The sequence below is a fragment of the Xyrauchen texanus genome, chromosome 17 (genome assembly GCF_025860055.1).
Source record: "Xyrauchen texanus isolate HMW12.3.18 chromosome 17, RBS_HiC_50CHRs, whole genome shotgun sequence".
Lineage (NCBI taxonomy): Eukaryota > Metazoa > Chordata > Actinopteri > Cypriniformes > Catostomidae > Xyrauchen > Xyrauchen texanus.
In genome coordinates this window covers 15,982,200-16,006,058 of record NC_068292.1, presented here as the reverse complement: position 1 = coordinate 16,006,058, position 23,859 = coordinate 15,982,200, and the positions used below count along the sequence as shown (strand labels likewise).

General features: G+C 36.7%; 1 protein-coding gene and 1 pseudogene across 1 annotated transcript in view; both read left to right on the top strand.

Annotated features, from left to right (window-relative positions):
• The first annotated feature begins 1,663 nt into the window (after positions 1-1,663).
• LOC127657623 (magnesium transporter MRS2 homolog, mitochondrial-like) lies at positions 1,664-17,268 on the top strand (annotated as a pseudogene).
• A 1,642-nt stretch (positions 17,269-18,910) lies between these two features.
• LOC127657949 (syndecan-2-B-like) overlaps positions 18,911-23,859 on the top strand; it is a 48,001-nt gene continuing 43,052 nt past the window's right edge. The window contains exon 1 of the mRNA XM_052146973.1: positions 18,911-19,211. Coding sequence (XP_052002933.1) covers positions 19,152-19,211 — 60 coding nt within the window. The 5' untranslated portion in view covers positions 18,911-19,151. The remainder of the gene's footprint in view (positions 19,212-23,859) is intronic.

Here is a 23,859-nt window from a genome sequence, read left to right as displayed (position 1 = left end):
TAACTCCTAAGGAGCATTATCGCCACCTACTGTACTGGATAGCAAATGAACCTTGGGTGATAAGTCTGAAGTTTAAAACTGTTTCCTCTTCCTTCCTACCAATGGACCATTGACTAAATATCTATATCATCCCACACACATCACCAGTATTTATAGTACCTGCAATAGAAGCTTCATTGAGTTCCATCCGGCGCTGCGTGTTCAGCTCCTCCGTCCACACTCAGCCCCCATGGCGGGTTCAACTTTACAGACATATTATATTCTAAAACCCAAACCTGAATCATATATAAACGCAATTAGTGCTCTATATATCTGTCTGTTCAATAAACCTTTTCCTAGAATATCCTCATTCTTCATTCTATCCTCTCCATTTTCCAAATGACTGAATAATACACCCCCAAAAATATTATACTTACAAATAAATAAAACATGACATACATTTTCAGATACACCACACACATCACATACAGGTGAAACTCGAAAAATTTGAATATCATGCAAAAGTTCCTTCTAATTTTCTGAGATTCTGAATTTGGGGTTTTCATAAGCTGTAAGCCATAATCATCAAAATTATATCAAATAAAGGCTTGAAATATCTTACTTTGCTTGTAATGAGTCTATATAATATATTGGTTTCACCTTTTAAGTTGAATTACTGAAATTAATGATCTTTTGCACGATATTCTAATTTTTCGAGTTTCACCTGTAATCCATTCTCATGTAACCCCATAATTGCCAGTGTTGAGTTTAACCCTGTATGTCCCAGTCTTAACCTAGACAGCAATACCTCTTCTTTCCTATTTCCTCCCTGACAGTTTATCCTCCCTACTGTCTGTGTGATACTATAACACCATCTCCCTTTGCTACTACTATCCCATCTAATTTGCCACTTATTCATTAACTTTCTCTTTAAAATCGATTTTGCCTCCTTTTTCCCCATAGGTACTCTAACATCCACCTCCCTCTTGTCTAGTGCTTTTTTTGCTAGTTTATCAGCAACTTCATTACCAGATACCCCAACATGTGCTGGTACCCACCCAACAAAAATACACCACTACTCCAACCTCTTTCAGTCTGTATAATGATACATATACTTCCATTAATAAATCTTCTCTGTCTGATCTTGCATGTACTATACTACTTAAAACTGAAGAAGAATCTGAACATATTACTACTTTATTTGGTCTGACTTGTTCAACCCACTGTAGTCCTATTATTATAGCTGTTAACTCTGCAGTGTACACGGACATCTCATCAGTCAACCTCAAACTAATATGTTTTATTAAAATGTGGAATATATACTCCTAATCCAACCTTTTGACTGATAGGTTCCTTTGAACCATCTGTAAATATTTGTAACACTGAATATGCCACACATGCTGTCGATTAAGCTTGAACTTGAACCCGGAATGTTCCTTTAAGTGGCGAATGCTCAATATGCAGCCACATTTTCATTACGTTTGCATTTTTTTTTAAATAAAATTGGTTATCAAAGCAAAATAATTCACGACAACATCGTTTATTATTTTTATTTAATTCAAAATGACTTGTGTACTCCTATCTCTTTTATCATCTTCATCGAGTGAGCGTACAGCTTTAAGAGCATCTACGTCACGCGATCGTGTCATCATCTGCTGGACTTCTAACCGACAGTTTTTAAGTATGGAGGCATGTTTGAGGTTTGTGTGTCGAGAAAGTCTCAGAAAAGTGTCGGGGAAATGCTGCTGGACTTGGAGAGCTGTGAAGTTCTCCAGATCACCTTTCAAACGCCCTCTTACATCAACATGTGTCACATTACAGCATTCTGCTGTTGAAATCTCATGGACCCTGTAGGTGCTGCACGTTGTTTTATGGCTCTGTTGCTCAAACAACACGAGTAACTTAATTGTTTCTGTTGCCAGACCTCTCCTGTCTCCGAAGTGTTACAGATGCATCCAAGGCAGCCCTGTCTAGTGTTGCACCAGTCTTTGTGGTGGTAAGACAAACATTGAACAATTTAACTGAATATTGTGCTTCTGTTGGACCTTTGTTTATTCATTAGTTTTAATTGCCAAATGTCATCATATGATCAGAATATGTTAATTATTTGCTTTCTCGTTCAACAGATGAAGTTTGAGCCTGATGAAAATGTGACCTCATTTGGTGAGTAGGATGCTATTTGCTCTATCTATAGTGTCTAATAACAGTGATGTTTTGAACAGATGTTATGCATTATGAAGACTGAGCGAGATATCTGCAATTCCAACACTTAACAAGCATTACAGCATGAAACAATGCCATCAACGTATGAATGGAGGTATTGTCACACATTATTATTATACTATGAGGTTCCAAAGGCTGAGAGATGATCTTTGACTTAAAGACCCCATGAATTCAAAATGAGAGTCTGTTAACTATCTAGTATACTCCAAAAAGTTGTAAAATGAACTTAAAGCAAAGCTTACCAGTATACATTCATTCTCTTGAGTGTACAGAAATATTTGTCCAATAAAAGGTTTTATGTGGATATAGATAGACTTGTCTACCTGTTTCCTCCAGCATCTTCACAAGGACCTTTGCTGTTGTTCTGGGATTGATTTGCACTTTTTGCACAAAACTACGTTCATCTCTATGAGACAGAATGTGTCTTCGTGAGCGGTATGATGGCTGCATGGTCCCATGGTGTTTATACTTGCGTACTACTGTTTGAACCGATGAACGTGGTTACTTCAGGCATTTGGAAATTGCCCCCAAGGATGAACCAGACTTGTGGAGGCTTCCTCCATGTCCCACCAAAACCGCACCAACAAGACTCTACAAGACGCCTGAAGGTGTTCTGTGGCACATACGGGTGATTCTCGCGAAATTAGACATATGAGGTGTCGTGAAACATTTTGATGATAAAAGTAAATGCTATCAAAATATGAAGGATACAGTTATAAACATCTCTTCATGTACTATTTTGCACATGATTTCAAATGACCTCATAAATACCAATTTTGTTGTTTTTTCCACATTTAAGGGGAAATGTTGCATTACCGCAACGTGTCCATGACTGGATTTGTGTTCTTTGAGATGGAAATATTTATAATTAAAAAAATATAAAAAATAAAAAGCTTCAGTGCATGTTATACTGTAAACATTTACAGTAAAGAAACATGTGCTATTTGGTGATCATTGGTAAATGTAGTGACAATTATAAGGAATATAAATGTGTCCAAGACCAATTTTCTCATCCTCTGCAACAATTTTCAATCATTGTTTAAGTCCTCAAGGAACTAACATTTTCAAGACATTTTGTTGGAAGGGACATAATTGACTGTGACACTCAAGATGGCTACCAGGTAAGCAGTTCTTATTTTTTCTCTCCAAATAAAAGTTAACATTTTGTTTGTCATAGTACCTACACGACGTTTTAGTTCTCATTACTGAAACATGAGTTTAAGTTTTAAAAAATGTTGCTACTATATACCCCATTATGGTCTAAATATAAAAAGAGAGGGAAAGTTTAGCTAACCCTCATTTAGCTTCCACAGTTAGCAAGAATGTTTAAGGTCGCTCATCCTCCGCAACACCATTATCATTCACCGCACAATTGAAAGCCTGTTGCGGTGGAGATACTCAATGTTTCGGTGATGAGAAACAGACTTATGAAGGAGGGACGTGCACTATAACTCTTGCTCATTTCAATATAACTTGATATTTGCCTTAAACACTTCTTGAACAGATTGTGTAAACAAAACAGCTATTACAACCCCCCCAGCAGGGGTCACTAATTTTTCATTTTTATGAAGTGCTTCCACAAAAAGCAGTATGAATGCAGTATAGGCCACCTATTATAAATGTAATATTATTTAATATTTTTACTGTGAAACAATGTATTTCTATGTCTTTTTCATGAAATGTTACATTCAAGATGACTATTGTGTATTTTGTTACAGGCAAGCATCAGTTGAAAAGAAAAGGGCATCAGCAAAAGACAGGCTGGCAAAGCATAGGGAAAAAATATACAGCAATCCAGTGTTACTTGAGGAGTACAGAAGAAAGGAGAGAGAGAGGTCAGGGGACAGGGTGATAATAGGGAAAAATATAACTTGGATTCATTGTTTTGACCAACACTTGCACTCACTCCCACACAGACACACGCACACGCACAGAAACACAAGTACACACACAGACATGCATGTGCACACACACACACACACACACACACACACACACACATGAAAACGTGAAGGCTGACATAATTGTACAGTATATATTGTATACACACACACTCTCTTTCACACACACACGTACATACACACTGATGCTGACATGCAAACGTGAAGGCTGACATAATTGTACAGTATACACTATATTGTACATACACACACATGCATGCCCATGTGTGTGCGCGTGCTTACACTCACATACGCATGCACACACAAACACACACACACCTACCATTCCTAGCAATTAAATAAAAGAAATTGTAAATCATCACGTATGTTTCGGTAACCATCATTAACATTTTCTGTGACTTGTGCCACAGATGACATTCTGTTGGTTCGGACCAGTCGGGATAGCTTTCGTTGCCGTCATGCATCAATGAGTCTTGATGTTCTGACCCAGTCGTCAAGCCATAACAATTTGGCCATTGTCATATTCTCTCAGGTCTTTACTCCTGCCCATTTCTTCTACATTCAACATGTTGACTACGAGAACCAGAGGCGTTTCCAGCATTGAAGGACATCCGGGGCTTAGCCCAGACCATTTTATTTTCACACTAGCAACCACTTCTCTGTTGTCCAAAGCTGGTGAGAGGGTACTCTTTGAGTTTTGCTCTGGCTGGGCCTGTTTCTACAGTTCTAAATCTAAATCTTCCACTCTAGTACTATCCTCGACTAACTCATCCTCTCTCCTCCCTGAATCATCTGTGATGCAAAAGAACAGATACAGCACATAACTTACTGCAAATCAGCTTCAAACAACTAATTCATCAAGTGCTACATATGTCAAATTGTAGACCAATACCATTGAATTTTCATGTACATTAACATGAAGTCATCACAAAAGAGTTATATTATAGTGAGTAAAGTGAAGTAAAAAAAATTGTTTAATATAAATAATTTATATTTTTTGACATAAATAGTCAAAATGATGTATACGATCCTAAGTTAAAGCAATACATGAAGGACTTTAGTCTAAGTTCATTGACACACCATGGCATCGAACTGTATATAATTCGCCATGTTAATCTGTCAAAATCCTTTCATTAGGATCATTGGGATAAACAATGTTTCACTTTTAACTTTCTCTAAAGTAAAGTGACTGATTAATTGTTACCAGTTTCCATGCCTGATTCTGGCACATCTTTGCTACCCTCAAAGTGTATATTTACTACAAACTAATATCACAAAACAAGTCACACATACATTTTATGATAATGCTTATTGGTTATCCTTAGAGAAAACAACACCTGATAAACAAGAAAATTATGCTCTGAAGGGACTCGATCCGCGGTCTCCGGCGTGAGAGGCGGATACGCTAACCAGCCTACCTTGGGTGAAAGCCAGCCAAATGGTGATCTTTTAGACTTTAAGGACAAAAACAAATGTGAATTCTTACTGACTTCTTTCGGAAATTTTAGAAGCCTCATTTGCTTCATTTTTGCTGTCTTTCCTGCTAACTGCTGTTAACTCGCCACTAAGTAACGTTAGTTGATGTCAGCTCCTCCCCTACCTGCTGCATATTCAACAGAGAAGAAGAAACGGAGTCGCCCATAGGCTACCGACAGCAAAGGAACTTATTCTATAGGCTAGATTATGTCTATGTCTATTTTTACAGGCTGTATGCAGTAGCCTATGTGCAAAGCCAAAACACAATGAAATAAGGCAACTTATGATTTTGGGGGTTTACATAGGCTATTGTCCGGTTTCATATTTGTCAGTCAACTTTTCAAAATACATTCGGGGTTGAAGCCCCGGCAAAATCGGCTGCCGCCGCCTCTGACGAGAACTGATTATTCGCTTGCCATCTAATCTTCCCAGACCTTGACATGTGGCCTTGTTAGGAGATGATCTACATTATTCGCTTTGCCTGTGATTGGCCATAATGTTTTGGCTCGTCAGTGTATATTGTTATATTGTATATTGTATATTTTTTTTCATATCGCCCAACACTACTGTATTACTGTAAATCATCATCAAGTGGTTAAAACAGCTTCTTTTACTGATCTTTTGTGAATTCTACTCATAGAATGAGGCATGAAGTCATTGATAACACATGTCATTTTAGTTGACGTTTTACATGTAGTCTTGAGCGTCCTCATATTTAAATGTACCTATAAATGCCTCCCACTGCAGCGTGGCCTTTTGGCTCCAAACATTTTGCTGTGATTGTGCAGGAGCTTTTATAATCAGTCTAGAGTGCATCTTAAGCAGAGTAATGATAAAAATCAGTTGGTTACTGTGGTATTGTTTAATACCGCAGCCTGATTTTCAACTACGTGTTTGTTTCTGGTCTTTGTGTCATCATTATTTTTCCATGTTGCGTACTCGTAACCGTTGTTGCATGTTTTTGGGTAAGAATGTGTTCTGGCACAGGTGAATGTGCTGCAGGCGAAGCCTAATGAAGTTCAGCCTCAGATTCTGGATTGTCTGGAGTTGTTGGTTGACACAAAGCTCCTCTCCTCTGACCACAGCAAACTGCATATGATTCTGCTTCATAGCAAGAGGTGAGTTCATTAACTTCTGTATTGAAGTCTGCACTTCTTTTTGATTGTGCTACAGAGCCTCATGGGGGAATTCACGAAGACTGAATTATGCCTGGTAATATATTAAAGTAATTACACACACGCAAGGGTACTGTATTGCCCTGTGTGTAAAAGAGCTCTGCCTGCAGCTGAATCACAGTCGTGCAGATTTGGGGCCATACTGCATGATTGTGAGTGTGATATTTATTTTATTCAACAGTTCAAAGAACAAGTAAATAAAACTAAAAGGAAAAACTAAGGACTGTCACAAAAAAAAAAAAAAACACATTTGTGCAAGGAACTACACAAAGGAAATTTCTTACGCTATGCTGTTGCACAGGGCTGTATAATCAGGGTTGGGAGGGTTACTTTTGAAATGTATTCCGTTAGATTACTTGAGGTCAATAATGTATTCTAAATACTTTGGATTACTTCTTCAGCACTTGTTTTGTCTATAACAACTCTTCCAGTACATTAATACAAGTTTCTAAAATAAGATAAATCAAATTGATCTTGTTTTAAGGATTTTTAGGTATTTTTACAGGAAAACAATACAAAAATGATCAAGAATACGATTTTTGTCCTAATATCAAAGTCTCACTAGAAAAAATTAATTATGATCCAATGTGAATTTTCTTGATTAAAAAAAAAAAAAATTGTGTCTGGTAACATGTACATGAATATCTTTTACGTAAACTGACGATTTACACAAGGTTTATTTCTATTTCTTCTGCTCAAAATGTACTAAAGTCTTACTTCTCTGTCTGCTCGTATGAATGTAAGGCATCGTAAGAAAGTGTTTCACCGCTGTTCAAATGCACTTTGGATCACATTATTTATATGTATAAATGTTTTCCATCTGAAAGGACTAAATGGTAATTGAAACAAATGACAATAAAAAGTAATTTTAAATACTTTTTGAATGTAACTATTCTTATTGCCAATTATTTCAATTGTAACAGTAGTGGAATGTAGTTACTAATATTTTGTATTTTAAATACGTAATTCCGTTGCATGTATCCCGTTACTCCCCTACACTGTGTATAATGAGTCTAATTTACTTAGAAAGGAGGCGTGTTTGTGTGGAAATGACAGTGACTTAAATACTCAAGAAGCAGCGCTATTTCAAGGCTGATTGCGCCTGCTTCTACTAGATTGTGGGTTAACCACATGCAAAAGTGCCTCAACTGTTTAGTAAATTCGCCCCTCAGTGTTTACACTTTTCAGAGACATCTTTCTACAAATGGCTTACTCCTTAGTTGTCTCTGCACATTAAACTGGGATAGGAAAAAGTATTTATTTTCTGATAGGAAAAGTGACATTTGGCCCTGGGCCATCATGCCATTCTTATTGTTGAACCCTGGTAAATCACTATACTTAAGGTATGCTGTTATAGGAAATGTGCTCAGAGTAATAAAAGTAATCCCCCTATGTAACCGATCCAGAACATATCATAACGTTGCTGTGAAGAGCCCTGGTTTCTTTAATAGAAGACCGGAAATAATCCTGCCATGATTTTTAAATCAGAAACTGATGTTAAATGAGATCAGCATTGCATTTAGTGGGGCGCTCTTTGAAGTAACATGATCTGAAATTTCCTTTTGAGAGTAAACCGAGCAGTTTGAACCCCCTGCAGCCTGTCAGAGTTGGAGACGGACATTAAAGTGTTTAAAGACAGTCTGCTCAAGATGCTGCATGAGGATGAACTGATAGATGAACTCTGTCTCACCAAGTGGACTGACCCATGAGTGTTGTAGGTGAAACTTTCTTCCTTTTTCAAATATGTTTGTTACTTATTTCTCAACTGGACCCAATGTTATATCACAGTATCTAAACTTACCTGTTCAATTTTAAAATGTGATGTTATTGTTAAACTTCATGCCCAATTATTAGGCAAGTGAGTATTCTGATCTTATCATTCTTTCCGTGCACATTTTCTAACTCCAAACCATATAAATTTGAACGCCTATTGGATTCAGTCTTTCCTCATTGATAGGCCCAGGGGAGGGGTCTTTAGTCTCCTCAGGTGTGAATTACCTCAATATTCATGATAGTTCACGCCTCCTCGCATATGATCTTTCAACACTAAAAAGTGTCTTACAAAAGTTAAATTACTAAATTGTTTTGTATGAATGAGTGATCAGGATGGTTTTCACATAATTTTGTAGCAAAAACTCTAGGCTACAAGATCCAGTTCTCAAAAGGCTTGTGGACAAACATTTAGTATGTGTTATATGGTCTTATTTCAATAACTTAAAATGTTTGTTTTTTCAAAAACCACACATAAACGTTATTTTCTCAAAAATACAAATCTGTACTTGCATGTTGCTCACATATTATTGTAGCCCAGTTTGTGCTGAATACAGTGTTATCAGACTTTAGCCATTAATATGTTTTTAAACAACTGAAAAAAGCACAAATGTCAAGGCATGTCAAAACTTCTCCAGGGCCCAAAATACCCTCAGACCCCAGAGGGTTAATGAACAGGAAGAATTCCTCAGCATTCAAGACGGCCATGATTTGTATGCAGGACAATGCTCCATCACATGCATCCAAGTACACTGCTTGACTAGCCAGCAAGGGCCTCAAAGATGCCCAAATAATGACTTGGGCCCCCTTCTGACATAAATCCTACTGAGAACTTGTGGGCCCTTCTTAAACATGATATTTACAGTGAGGGAAGACAATACACCTCTTTGAACAGCATTTGGGAGTCTGGTTGCTGCTTCAGCGAAAGTTGATCGTGAACTGCTCAAGAAACTGACAGACTCAATGGATGGAAGGCTCATGGCAGTTATTGAAAAGGGTGGCTATATTGGTCACTGAATATTTTTGAAATACCAAACATGTTATTTAATTGTCATTTTGTGTTACTTTTTTGTTGCATCTACTCTAAAAATTGAGAATAAACAATTGAGTTGGAGAATTTCATTTTGTAATTTAGTTGCCTAATAATTGTGCACAATAATATCTCACTTTTTCTTTAAATATTCAGGTTTTATATTCAGGTTTTAGGTTCTATAACATTTTGGATTGACTGAGAGCGTTGTGTTCTACAATAAAATTAATTCTGAGGAATATAATTTGCCTAATAATTGGGCATGCAGTGTATATGTACATAAACTGGGACCCAGTTCAGGAAGCAGACAAACTGGTTAATCCGAATGTCTGTGAATCCGAATTCACACAGGTCACAAACTACAACACAAAGAGACTGTATCACCTAGATATCACATAGAGACTGTGTCTGCTCCCCGAACTACCAAACACAAACCCCTCACTAAATAATTTAGAAAAAATGTGATTTGGGACAAAGTTGTAAAAAAAAAAAAGAAAAAAGAATTAAAGATAAACATCATATGAAGGTAGGGCTACTAAATATTCGATCTCTTTCTACCAAAGCACTAATTGTAATTGAAATTATTAAAGATAATATTTTGGATGCGCTCTGTTTTACTTATACATGGCTTAAACCAGATGAATATATTAGTTTAAATGAATCTACTCCCCCAGGTTATTGTTATAAAGATGAGCCTCGTCTGAAGGGTCAAGGAGGTGTTGCTACAATTTACAGTGACGTTTTTCGTGTTACTCAGAGGACAGGATATAAATGTAAGTCTTTTGAATTAATAATGCTTAATGTGACACCGTCAGATATAAATTAATAATATCTGTGATCTTTTTCCCTTGCTACAGTATATAGATCACCCGGGTCATATTCTGATTTCCTTGGTGAATTTGCCAATTTATTATCAGATCTAGTAGTTACTGTGGATCGAGCTTTAATTGTCAGTGACTTCAGCATTCATATAAATAATGAAAATGACACATTGGGATTAGCATTTATCGATTTTCTCAACTCTCTTGGAGTCAGACAAAATGTGACAGGACCAACTCATCACCATAATCATACGCTAGATTTAATTCTGTCATATGGAGTTGATACTATAGAAAATCTTCCTTAGAGCGATGAATTCTTGGATCATTACCTCGTCTCTTGTACCCTGCGATCAGCTAATGTTACTCAATCTACACCACGCTATCATTCGAAGAACTTTTCTTTCGACCACTAAAGATAGCTTCACTAATAATCTTCCAGATCTATCTCATACACTCAATAAGCCCCAAAGTCTAGAAAACTTGATGAAATAACAGAAAATAGAAATAGTCTTCTCTAGCACTCTTGATAGTGTAGACTCCTTCGATTAAAGAAAAAATCATCACACCATAGTACAATAATCACACTCATGCTCTCAAGAGAGCAGCTTGGAAAATGGAGTGCAAGTGGAAGAATACAAAATAAGTATTTTGTGGTGCATGGAAGGATAGTGTCTGTAGCTACAGACAGGCACTAAAAACTGCCAGGTCAGCATATTTTAGCAAACTCATGAAAAATGACCACAAAAATCCTAGGTGTTTATTCAGTACTGTGGCTAAATTTGTTAGAAATAAAGCCTCAACTGAACCAGATATTCCGTTGCAGCACGAGTAATGACTTTATGAATTTCTTTACTGATAAAATTGAAATAATCTCAAATAAAGTTGGAATTATGCAATCATCTTTGCATAATTCCTCAGAAAACAGTGTCTGGTAATTTTCTTTGTGCAAATTCAATCCTTTCTGTCATAGGTCATGAAGAGCTAACAAAATTATTGAAACATCAAAATCCACAACATGCATGTTAGAGCCAATACCAACTAAGCCCTTAAAAGAGGTATCTCCTGTAATTTCAGAACCTCTTCTTAATATTATTAACTCCTCGCTATGCTTAGGACATTTCCCAAGAAACTTTAAAATGGCAGTTATCAAACCAGCAAACCTTAAGAAGCCACAACTTTATCCTGGAGAACTGGCTAATTATAGACCGATTTCAAATCTCCTGTTTATTATAAAAATACTAGAAAAGGTAGAGTCCTCCCAACTATGTTAATTTCTACAGATAAATAGTATATATGAACAATGTTAGTCAGGATTTAAGCCCAATCACAGAATTTCAAATGACTTGCTCTTATCATCTGATCCTGGCTATTTTCTGTATTTCTCTTCTAGTGCTTTTAGAGCTTTGTGCTGCCTTCGACACCATAGATCATGACATTATCTTGAATATGCTTGAGAATTATGTTGGCATTGGTGGACTTGCATTAATATGTTTTAGGTCCTCTTTAGCAGACGGCTACCACTTTGTCTATGTAAATGAGGAATTGTCAAACCACACAAAAGTTAAATATGGAGTGCCACATGTTTCTGTTTTAGGGCTTCTGCTTATATCCTTGTATATGCTTCTCCAGGGAGATATTATCAGGAATCGTGGAATAAGTTTCCCTGTTATGCTGACAGTACCCAACATTATATTTCTTCAAAACCTGATGAAATTTCTTAATTTGCCGAATGAGCAGAGTGTATCAATGAAATCAAAGATTGGATGGCCAGAAATATCCTTCTACTCAATTCTGACAAAAGAGAGGCACTGAATATTGGACTAAACAAGACGTTAAAATAAATTTTGACTCGATGAATGTACTGTTACATTGTCTTCAACAATGAAGGACTTGGGTGTTATATTTGATACCAATCTGACCTTTTAAAAATCAAATTTCCAATCTTTGTAGAACAGTATTTTTCCACATAAGAAATATTGCTAAATTACAACACATACTCTGTTGCAGATGCCGAAAAACTGATTCATGCGTTTATGACCTCAAGAGTAGATTATTTAAATGAATTACTGGGAGGATGTCCAGCAAGTTCATTAAATAAACTTCAATTGGTTCAAAATGCAGCAGCCAGATTGCTGACTAGAACCAAGGAATATGATCATATTAGCCCCATTTTATTGTCATTACATTGACTACCTGTTAAATTTCATATACATTTTTAAATGTTGTTAATTACCTACAAAGCTTTGAACGGTCTAGCTCCACAGAACTTAAGTGACCTTCTACCATGCTAAATTCCATCACATTCATTACGATCGCAAAATTCTGGCCTGTTAATAGTTCCTAGAATATAAAAATCTACAAAAGGAGGTAGATCCTTTTCATATTTGGCTCCGAAACTATGGAATAGTCTCCGTAACACTGTTTGGGATGCAGACACACTCTGTTTAAGTCTAGACTAAAGACTCATCTATTTAGCCAGGCATACGCCTAATTTATCCTTCAACTCACAATTAATTAGGCTGCTTTAGTTAGGTCTGCTGGAACCAGAAACCAGAAACATTGATCATGATCTATAACTCTGCAATATATTAAATGGCTTCTATGCTAATATTATTCTATTTGTATCCCTGTCTCAACCTCGGGACTCATATACTGTCTGGATCCAGCTCCATTCCTGCTTCGGGTTGGACTCAACTGCTTCCTGTCTCCGAGTGATGACGACTAAATGCAGCTGGTGCCCGCCGAACATCACTTAAGTCTATTATGATGGACTTCAGAGAATGAACTGATGCCAACTCCAACCATAAGACATGGGATACATCATATGCCATTGCCTGAACCTTGGACTTTGGTTAGACCTCACAGAAATTACCAGATGGTTGAACTGTGGCGCACCTCACTGATCTCTGCCTGCATCACCTCGGTCTAATGATGGACTACACTCATATAATAGAATACATCGACTATCAATTAATTGCCAACCAAACACTTCATCAGCCAACTAACAAGGACAATGCATCTATATGAACTTCAAAGACATTAGTCATTAATCTTACAGTTCTTACAAAAACTGACCCATAACACTTATTAGTTTAATAATTTTAAACTTTGACTTGCACTATACATAAGTAATATTGTCATTATATTCATGATGTTAGCCAGAGGGCCCCCACAGTGAGACTGGTTTCTCCCAAGGTTATTTTTCTCCATTAACCAACATCTTATGGAGTTTTGTGTTCCTTGCCACAGTCACCTTCAGCTTGCTCACTGGGTTTCTCAATACAATGACTATTTAAATACTTATTAATTGATTAATTCACAATTGTATTTTATCAAACTACACAATGATGACTAAGACATTATAGATAGAAGATAAAACTGTAATGTTAATGCATGGTTTTCTGTAAAGCTGCTTTGAAACGATGTCATTATTCTTGTTGTCAGTGTAAATGAGCTTTGGTATGTATTGGGGTGACGTCCTTATCTGTTTGTGGTTGTACTTGCTTTGTTTGTGTGCATGTATGTGCATGTGGTGATGTCTATGTTGAAACAGAGCCAGTGAGGAGAGTAGTCTGGGATTAGATCATGCAGAAGAGATGGAGTTACTGCTGGAGAATTGCTACATGCAGGCAGAAGAACTGGGCAACCAAGCATGAGAGCTGAAAGGCCTCATTGATGACTGAAATTGTCATCTTCATTAACCTGAATAGGTACCAGCTACAACTACATCTTTCAAAATGTCTTTTAATTGCAATAGCCCTGGGTATATGATTCGTACAATACAGCACAATATCATAATTGGATCACGATTGTCACGGCTCAAAACTAAATGTAAAAATGTTGAAAAATGTACTTTAAAATAAAGACAAATTGAGTGAAATGGCAATTAATATACTATTAGGAAAAATGTGAACGGTACATGGCTTAAAATTATGTCCCAGTTCCATTGGTGTTCAGCATGTCTAGCTCAGATCCCAAAGAGAAATGTAGATTTCTAAATTTTTGGCTTATTTATATCACCTGCTGCTTCATTAATTTAATTGTAGGAAGGCCTATGAATGCTCACATAAAAAAACTTCTTGATGAAAAATGTTTAAAAGTTAATGAAGAACATCATGATTCTACTATTAATGGTTGTAGTGACACAACCTTAAATAGCATGGCGCTAAACATGCGTTTCATTCCTATTTTGGTTTCATTTGTTTTGTCTGTGTTGTCATAAAACTTGCACAAGAGAACAGGGGAAGGAGCTCACGGACTTCACTATTGATGTCATCTGTTATAAGTACAGTGGTGGTGGGAAATATGAGCCAAGAAGGCTGTGGAAATAAAATCTGCATTGTTTATCCTTTTGATCTTTAATTAAAAAAATTAACAAAAATCTAAAATATAATTTAAGTAAATATCTTAATTATTAAGGGGAAATATCTCATTAGTAAATAAATATTTTTCTCCAAAATAAGTTTGCCACAGTTATTGGCACCCCTAGAAATTCTTATGAGTAAAATATATCTGAAGTTTATTCCCGTTCTTATTTTAATTGTTTTAGTGCACTTGAGTGACTACGGAAATGATATTATTCAGCCATGACTTCCTGTTTCACAGGGATATATATATTAGGTAACAAGTCAGGTCATTTTTATTTGTATAGCACCTTTCACAACACACATTGTTTCAAAGCAGCTTTACAGAAGATCAGGTATTAACGGACGATAAAACTGTAATGGCTAAGAGTCATTGTGTAGTTTGATAAATATGAATGTGAATTGTGTTTAAAAATAATTAAATAATAATTGTATTTATAACCCCAGTGAGCAAGCTGAATGCGACTGTGGCAAGGAACACAAAACTGCATAAGATGTTGATTAATGGAAAAAAATAACCTTGAGAGAAACCAGACTCACTGTGGGGGCCAGTTCCCCTCTGGCTAACATCATGAATATGATGCCAATATTACTTATTTTTGTGCAGTGCAAGTCATGGTATAAAATTATTAAACTAAGTAAGTTTTAAGGGACAGTGTTTAAACAAAGATTTATTATGATCCGTAAGATTAATGACTAATGTCTTTGAAGTCCATCCTGGTTAACTGCGGAAGTTCACATTGATGCAGTTGTTCTTGTTAGTTGGCTGATGAAGGCTTTTGTTGGAAATTAATTGATAGTCGATGTATTTAATTTCAAGAGTATAGTCCATCAATAGACTGAGGTGATGTAGGCAGAGATCAGTGAGGTGCATTGCAGTTCAACCTGGATGGTATTTGTGGTGGGGTCTGTCCAAGGTTCAACAAGGTTTTCAAGCCAAATTCCCTTAGTCATCGATCACAGTGGCTAAGACTAAAGAATAAAGCTATGATGTGTGGCAAAAGGTTGAGATTCACAAAATGAGAAGTAGCTAGAGGAAAGTAGCGTAAGTGTTGAAAATACCTATTTCCACCACCAGGGTAATAATTAAGAAGTTCTAACGAATTAAGAATTGACCTGTAAAAGAATGTGTCTATATTGTCTCCAAGCACAGTGAGGAGGATGGTTCAAGTGGCCAAAGAATCTCCAAGGATCACAGCTGGAGGATTGCAGAAATTAGTTGGGTCTTGGGGTCAGAAAGTCGGAAAACAAACCAACATCACCTACATCACCACAAGTTTTTTGGGAGGGTTTCAAGAAAAAAAGCCTCTGCTCTCATCAAACAACAAACTCAAGCTTCTTCAGTTTGCCAGACATTGCTGGAACTTCAAATGGGACTGGGTTCTATGGTCGGATGAAAAAAGCAAAACAAAAAAAAAAGCTTTTTGACAGCATACACCAGAGATGGGTTTGGTGAACACAGAGATGAAGAAGTACCCAATGCCCACAGTTAAATGTGGTGCTGGATCTTGAATGTTGTGTGGCTGTTTTTCTGCCAGAGGTCCTGGACATGTTGTTTGGATACATGGCATTACGGACCCTGTAAAATACCAATAGATAAAAATAAGAACATGGCTGCCTCTGCCAGAAAGCTTACAATGTGCCCTAGCTGGATCTTCCAGAAGGGCAATGATCCAAAACAAACATTAAAATCAATACAAAAATTGTACACTGACCACAAAATCAAGGTTCTGCCATGGCCATTCAAGTCCCCTGACCTGAACTCCATAGAAAATGTGTGGGGTCAGCTAAAGAGGAGAGTCCACAACATGGACCTCTGAATTTGAAGGATCTGTATAGATACTTTATGGAGGAATGATCTGTGTTTGTCTAGGACCCTTGTGTGTTTTGGTTGGTGATGGGGTTAATGTTTCTGGGCAGTGGACTTATCTGGAGAAGACTGCTCACTTTCCTGGGCTGACACTTAGAACCCAGCTCACCACCTCCAGTATGTAACACTCACCCCACATTGACTTTTTCACTACAACACAGCTTCTATTCCACCTTTGTAATAGATGATTGTTTTAACTGATGTTAAATCTATTTTCTCTTGACATGAGTAAGGTCAAGCGCACATTACAAGACTAAAGTACGTCATCATGAGTACATTAATAACCATATCAATATTTAGGGAGCAGTTTCATTTATCTAATTCGCCCTTACTTACCAATGCATCACGCTCATTTGTTATCTCGCTATTTCATTGGCGGTTAGTCTTTGTTGCTCTTTCACTCGTCCAGACAGTGTGCACACTTGACAACTTGTCAGCCAGATTTTAAACCGGTTTAAAATCTGAGAAGTTGGAGCATGTCTCACAAATACCCACACTAGATGAAGGATGTCGTCTAGTTTATACTTGGCTTAAAGGAGAGTCTGGTTACAAGTTTTGTCATGGTAATGACTTTCTTCTTTTCTCAGATGCCCCCTATTTGGAGGAAAAAACAGATCAGCTCCTTAAAATGGACAGAAATGAAACCAGGAACAGGATGATAGGGTTTTGGAGCTTTTTCTACCTTATTTTCTCTCTCTCTCTCTCTCTCTCTCTCTCTCTGTTGCTTGCTGTATCTCTCACTTTTATGCATGCTGCATTTCTCAGTATTATAAGCCACTCACCTCAATTTAAAATGATATTTATCTCTTCAGGTATTACATGGTATCATGTAGACAGTTTTTATATTGCTCTGTGAAATTTGTCTTCAGGTAAGCTTTTGAGTACTCAGTGTATTTATTGTTGTGAGTATTATAATGATATAATGCAGTACATCAGCTATGTGTACCTTTTATTGACTTTTATATGTGTGACATCTTTTTAAAGTACAAAATGATCTTCCAATTATTCAGTTTCCCTGCTTGTCCCAAAGAGCCATAGGTGGTAATGAGATAACTTCAATAAAACATATAAACACAAATATAGTAAAAATAGTTTTACTACGTAAATACGACGGTATTTTTGTATACATACATTTTCCATTTTTATATTTAAATACTAAGCTATTTGCATGAAAAGTGATTTATAACTAAATTTAATTTAAGTTTACCATGTAAATGTGCCTCGTTATTGTGTGTTATATTACCTTAAACAGCAGGGGGAGACAAACTCCTTTGCACAAGACCATTCTTCATTTCCCTCTTCATTCGTTGTCGAATTATTTGAAATCTTTTTTACTTTAAATAGCCTAAATGATACTATATTAAATGTGCCTATATTTTACTGTAAGAAAATAACCATGGCAATGCCAAAATAATATTGTTATTACTGTTATTGTTGTTACAAATTTAATATGATAATTATGAAAATTCTCTCATCATTTACTCCCCTCCCAGATGTCATCCCAAATGTGTATGACTTTCTTCTGTTGAATACAAACTTTCAGAATGTGAAAATGGAGATTTAGTGACTTAAATATTGATCTGTTTCTCATCCACACCAGTGGCGTAGCTTGGTTGGTATGGCACTCTATGCAAAGAGCACCCTCGGGTCGACCCCGGGAGCGAACGCCTTCCGTGGGTTGGTGGGTCCGATCACCTTTTGGGCCCCCCTTAATCCTGGGCCCATATGCCACTGCATACCCTGATGCTACACCATTGATCCACACCCATCATATCGCTTATGAACCACTGGTTGTCGTATGGATTACTTTAATGCTGTCTTTATATACTTTATCGAGTTTCAATGTTCTAGCCACCATTCACTTGCTTTTTAAGGACCAACATAGCTGAAATACCCTTCTAAAATCTATATTTGTGCAGAATTCTGCAGAAGAAATAAAGTCATACACATCTGTGATGCATGAGGGTGAGCAAATTATGAAAGAATTAACATTTTTGGGTGAACTATTCCTTTCATATGGGATTTCCTTCAAACCATGCAAGAAGCTTTCAGACTATTTCTGTCATTCTGTTTCTTTTTTATGACAGTGGTGGCAAACACCTTTTATAACACAAATACTGATAACTATTGTAATTTATAATGTTAGTTATAATTTACTAGTTTGAGACAAAACCTTTTACTGGTCCAAGTGTTCGTCAACTGTGACGCAATAATCCTCCCCCGTCTCTCTCTCTCTCTCTCTCTCTCTCTCTCTCTCTCTCTCTCTCTCTCTCTCTCTCTCTCTCTCTCTCTGTCCTCTATCCGAGCAGAGACGCACAGCCTCATATGGACTCGAGACTTTAGCATCGCATCAGCACTCTTTCAATAGTTCAGTTCAGGCAAGACGAAAGCGTAACTACTTTGATCGTTTAGATCAAAACGCCAAGCATCTCTCTGAAAGGATCTTGTATATAAAGAAGTAAAAGTAGCCGCTGCGATTTACGGAGTACACAGACGAGCGCGATCCACGATTTCTTTGCAAAAGACTTCCCAGAGAGGAATAATGAGGAACATTTGGATATTCCTGACACTTTCAGCAGCTGTATGCTTTTCCAGCAACAGAGTGAGTTTGATCAGATTTCATATGGGATTCTAAGTGTAAATCTGCTTGGTCTAAATCAGAGGTGTAAATACCTAAATACTTATATAAAGTGCATGTAAACATGAACGTAATAATGTATAAAACTGTTACGACGGACATATTTACTGCTGTAATACTGATCATGGCTATTTTTATACTACTGTATTTTGATATAATTTATTATGGAATAACATATTGGTCCTGGCCAGATCTCCTCATCAGGATCATATCATGAAAATCTGACACGTTCTGTTATGATTCACTCACAGCAGTGTTGTCACAAGAGAACAGGGGAAGGAGCTCACGGACTTCACTATTGATGTCATCTGTTATAAGTACAGTGGTGGTCAAAAATATTGGCACCCTTGGTAATTATGAGCAATGAAGGCTGTGGAAAAAGAAATCTGCATCGTTTATCCTTTTGATCTTTAATTAAAAAAAAATTTCACAAAAATCTAAACTTTAATAAACTTAAAATTTCAATTTTAATTTTTAAATTGAAAGAGGGGAATATCTCATTAAATTAAAAAGTTTCTCCAAAATTTGTTGTCAAACAAATTAATTAATTAATAATAATTAACCTCTCTCATCAATAAAGTGTTTCTGACCACAGAACTGCTGCTTGCTGGATGTTTTTTGTTTTGTTTTCTGGCATTATTCTGAGTAAATTCTAGAGACTCCCAGGAAAATCCCAGGAGATCAGCAGTTACAGAAATACACAAACCAGCTCATCTGGCACAATGATTCCCAATAGCAACACTGCTTTCAAAGTGCTGTCAACAGTTTACAGGTTATTTCAGGATGAAGATCTGTACATGTTAATTACCTTTACTGCAACGAGGCAGAGAAGAAAGAAGAATAAAATCAGTTGAATTTGACTGAAAGATGGTTTGAAGTAGTTAAAAGCTTTTGAGCAGTTGCATTAATACCCTGTTTATTTATTTGACTGTTTGAGTGAAGCAATTTCTCTCTCTCTCTCTCTCTCTCTCTCTCTCTCTCTCTCTCTCTCTCTCTGTCTGTCTGTCTGTTTTTTTTAACCTTGGCAATGGTTTTTGCAAACACTTTTGACCCTGACTTCAACACCATATCCACAATTTTATCTGCATGCTAATGATTCATGCTGAACAAATATGCTACTCATCTGTATTTAAGTATTAATCAATTTCTTTCTCAAGATAATATGTTTCGATCATTCGCTCCTTTAAAACAGGGGTTCAAAGTTTAATAGTTTATTTCATTATTGTCTTAGGTAATTTAAATAATTTGAAAATAGTAAGAAGTGATTCCCCATATGTAGCTTTTCATTTCATGTTTAATGCTGAATTTCAAATTTCAATTCCTCAAAATGTAATATTCAAATGATTTGAAGCCATGTAGCCTGGCCCTGGTCACCCAAATTAGACCCAGGCCTGCCCAGAATATTAGGGATTATGCTTTGACTTCATATATATCAGAATGTATAATCAGAATTTAAAACTAAAATATAAAAACTGTTTATATATATATATATATATAAAGTAAAAAAAATGCATACATTCTGATTTCTGAAAGTGTTCTGTTTGAATCCGCTGCTTCTCTTTTGTTAAATATAATTTGGTAAAAAATAAAATCTAAATTAAAATTGGCCAAAAACTTGGCCCATCCATTTTTATTGAGGCCCACCTCAAAAGTAATTGTCTGGCTATGCCCTTGCATGGATCGATCCAAAACCATAAACTGTCGGGTGTTCTAACTTAGAAACTGCCAAAATTTTAGCCACACTTTGCAAAATGGCTGAATTAAGCCAGATAATCATTAAAAAACCATCTGCCTCTCAGACTAACAGTATTGGTGCAACATTTTACAGTTAGAGGCTCTTGGTTCTTGGTTTGCTTGAGTGTCAATCTGGAATTACCTGTAATAATCTGTAATAGTGTGTTTTTGGCCTTAATTATTGTCTTGTTCCTCCTAAAGATGTCATCATAATGTGATGTAACAAACTGTAAACTGTACTCATGTTATGACAGATATATGACTGTGCTGTCACCTCATTCATGGACGTAAACAGACACCCACTTACAACTGAACACCTGTGTGCTCTCCCACTGTTTGTGTGCTGACTGCTCACTACATACATACATAATTCCTGACAGAGGAAGTCATGAAACCGAGATGTTTCCATATCGTTTGTGTGTGAGTGAGTGTTTCCACAGAGTGTAATCTAACATAGCACTGATCTCACTTTCTGATCCCCCCATTAGTTGAGCAAATGGAACATTTTTGAAGGAAAGATTTTGGAGGCAGGGGGAAGCAGACAGCTTTGTGTTTCTTGTCAGATTGTGAGGTGGGGAGAGGAGAGATGGTGGAAAAAAGAAAATGTCTATCTTTGTGTCTCTGGACTCTTCACAGAGTATTCAATTTACTCGCCTTATTTAGCGGAGCAAATTTAGCAAGCGTGAGACAAGAGACAAAAACAGAGGGATAGAGGAAGAGAAAGGGGGAAACTGATGATAGTTAGCTGAGTAGAGCGAAAGTGTGAATAACACATTGTGGTTAAGCCTCACTGTGCAAAACACTAAAGAAAATGTAAACTTAATAGAAGAGTTTACACTAGTACGCAAGCCTTCCATCCATCCATCCATCCATCTTCAACCACTTATCCGAAGTCGGGTCGCGGGGGCAGCTGCTCCAGCAGAGGGCCCCAAAACTTCCCTATCCCGAGCCTAATTATGATAAATTAAAATGTATCTATCTGTCCATCCGTCCGTTCGTCCATCCGTCCGTTCGTCCATCCTTCCGTCCGTCCTAACATGTATAACATTTTTGTTTGTTTCAGACTCACACCTTGTTCTCTCTTCTGGGTCTCAGTCATGATATTGATTTAAAAATCATAATGTGTTAAAACATTTTATTAGTGCTGGTTTGAGCATTTCTGTAACTGATGATCTCCTGGGATTTTCATGCACAACAGTCCCTAGAATCTACTCAGAATGGTACCAAAAACAAAAAATATCCAGTGAGTGGCAGTTCTGTGGATGGAAATGACTTGTTGATGAGAGAGGTCAACAGAGAATGGCCAGACTGGTTCAAACCGAAAAGGTCTATGGCAACTCAGATAAATGCTCTGCACAATTGTAGTGAGAAGAATAGGGTTGGTGCCATTTTGTTGGCACAAGTGTGACCTACACAATATTAGGCAGGTGGTTTTAATGTAGTGGCTGATTGGTGTACATCACTATATCTAGAAATCAGTATAAAAGCCATGATTGTTGATATTTACACTAACCGGAACATGATTCTCATTGTTGTGATATGTTAATGTCTAAGGCAGAAGAGCAGTATAAAAGTATACCAACAATCCCATCTGAGTGCTGTTTATCTTTACAGAGAACAAATTTAGCATCTGAAAAGAGCAGCGTGCCTGCCAGTGGCATGTGGTATTCTCATCTGTTGTGGGTGTGCTTTCGGAAACACATCTGTATTTACTATCTGTGTACAAACTTTGAAAAGTGAAGTTTAACACTGGGTATATTTGCTCCCTGTTTGCATGTTTGACCTCAGCATGGCTGGATTGTTAATCTGGCATACCGGGCATTTTCCCGGTGGGCCGACGCACTTAGGGGCCGATCAGGGGTGGACTGGTCATCGGGAGACCTGGGCCGGCCACGAAACGGGCCGAATGGGCAGTGATAAGCTGAAATGAGCCATCGCGTTATGCAAAAAACAGTGCCGCAATATGCAGAAGTGGGCAACGATATGCAGAAAAGGACAGCAACACAAAACAACAACTTTTTGGCCAGTTTCTATGTAAAATCACAGCCAATTTCTCTTCCCAGTCCACCCCTGGTCCTCAGCTTTACGTGGGCCCACTCGCATTAAAAACAGCTCTAAATGGGCATCATTGTCAATCAGTGTTGTGTAGGTGGCTTTAGTTTGCCATCTATAAAAGTATTTATTCTATGAGGGCCATAAGAGTCCATCCATTGATTAATACAGCCAGTATTATGTATTAAATATTAAGTGTTTATCTGTAGCAGTGCATCGATGAAATGTGTGTCAGCACATCAGCGGGTGGATGTTATTATTTTTGTGTTTGTTATGGCTTATCTTGTCTCACTTCATATAAGAGGCCTTTAACTACTAGCACATTAAGGCAAGTGTGGTGTACACACATTTTACGCTATACATACACTTAGGGTGGCGGCTAGATATATATATATATATATATATATATATATATATATATATATATATATATATATATATATATATATATATATATGTATTTAGCCACATATTTGTACATGCGATTAATCGCGATTGATTAATCGGGACACCGTGTAATCGAATTAATTACATGGTGTCCCGGTTAATTAATCGCATATACAAATATTTGCTGAGAAAGCCCCTCATATAACAATTCAATAGATAATGATTATACATATTTATATCAATATATAATTATACATAGTTATCTTTAAATATTAAAAATGATATATATATATATATATATATATATATATATATATATATATATATATATATATATACACAAAATATTCAGATAATTAAAATGCATTACATTCTTGTGGCAGAAGAGTTCATCATTGATAAGACAATACAAAGCAGCTTTAGAATACAATGTATTGTT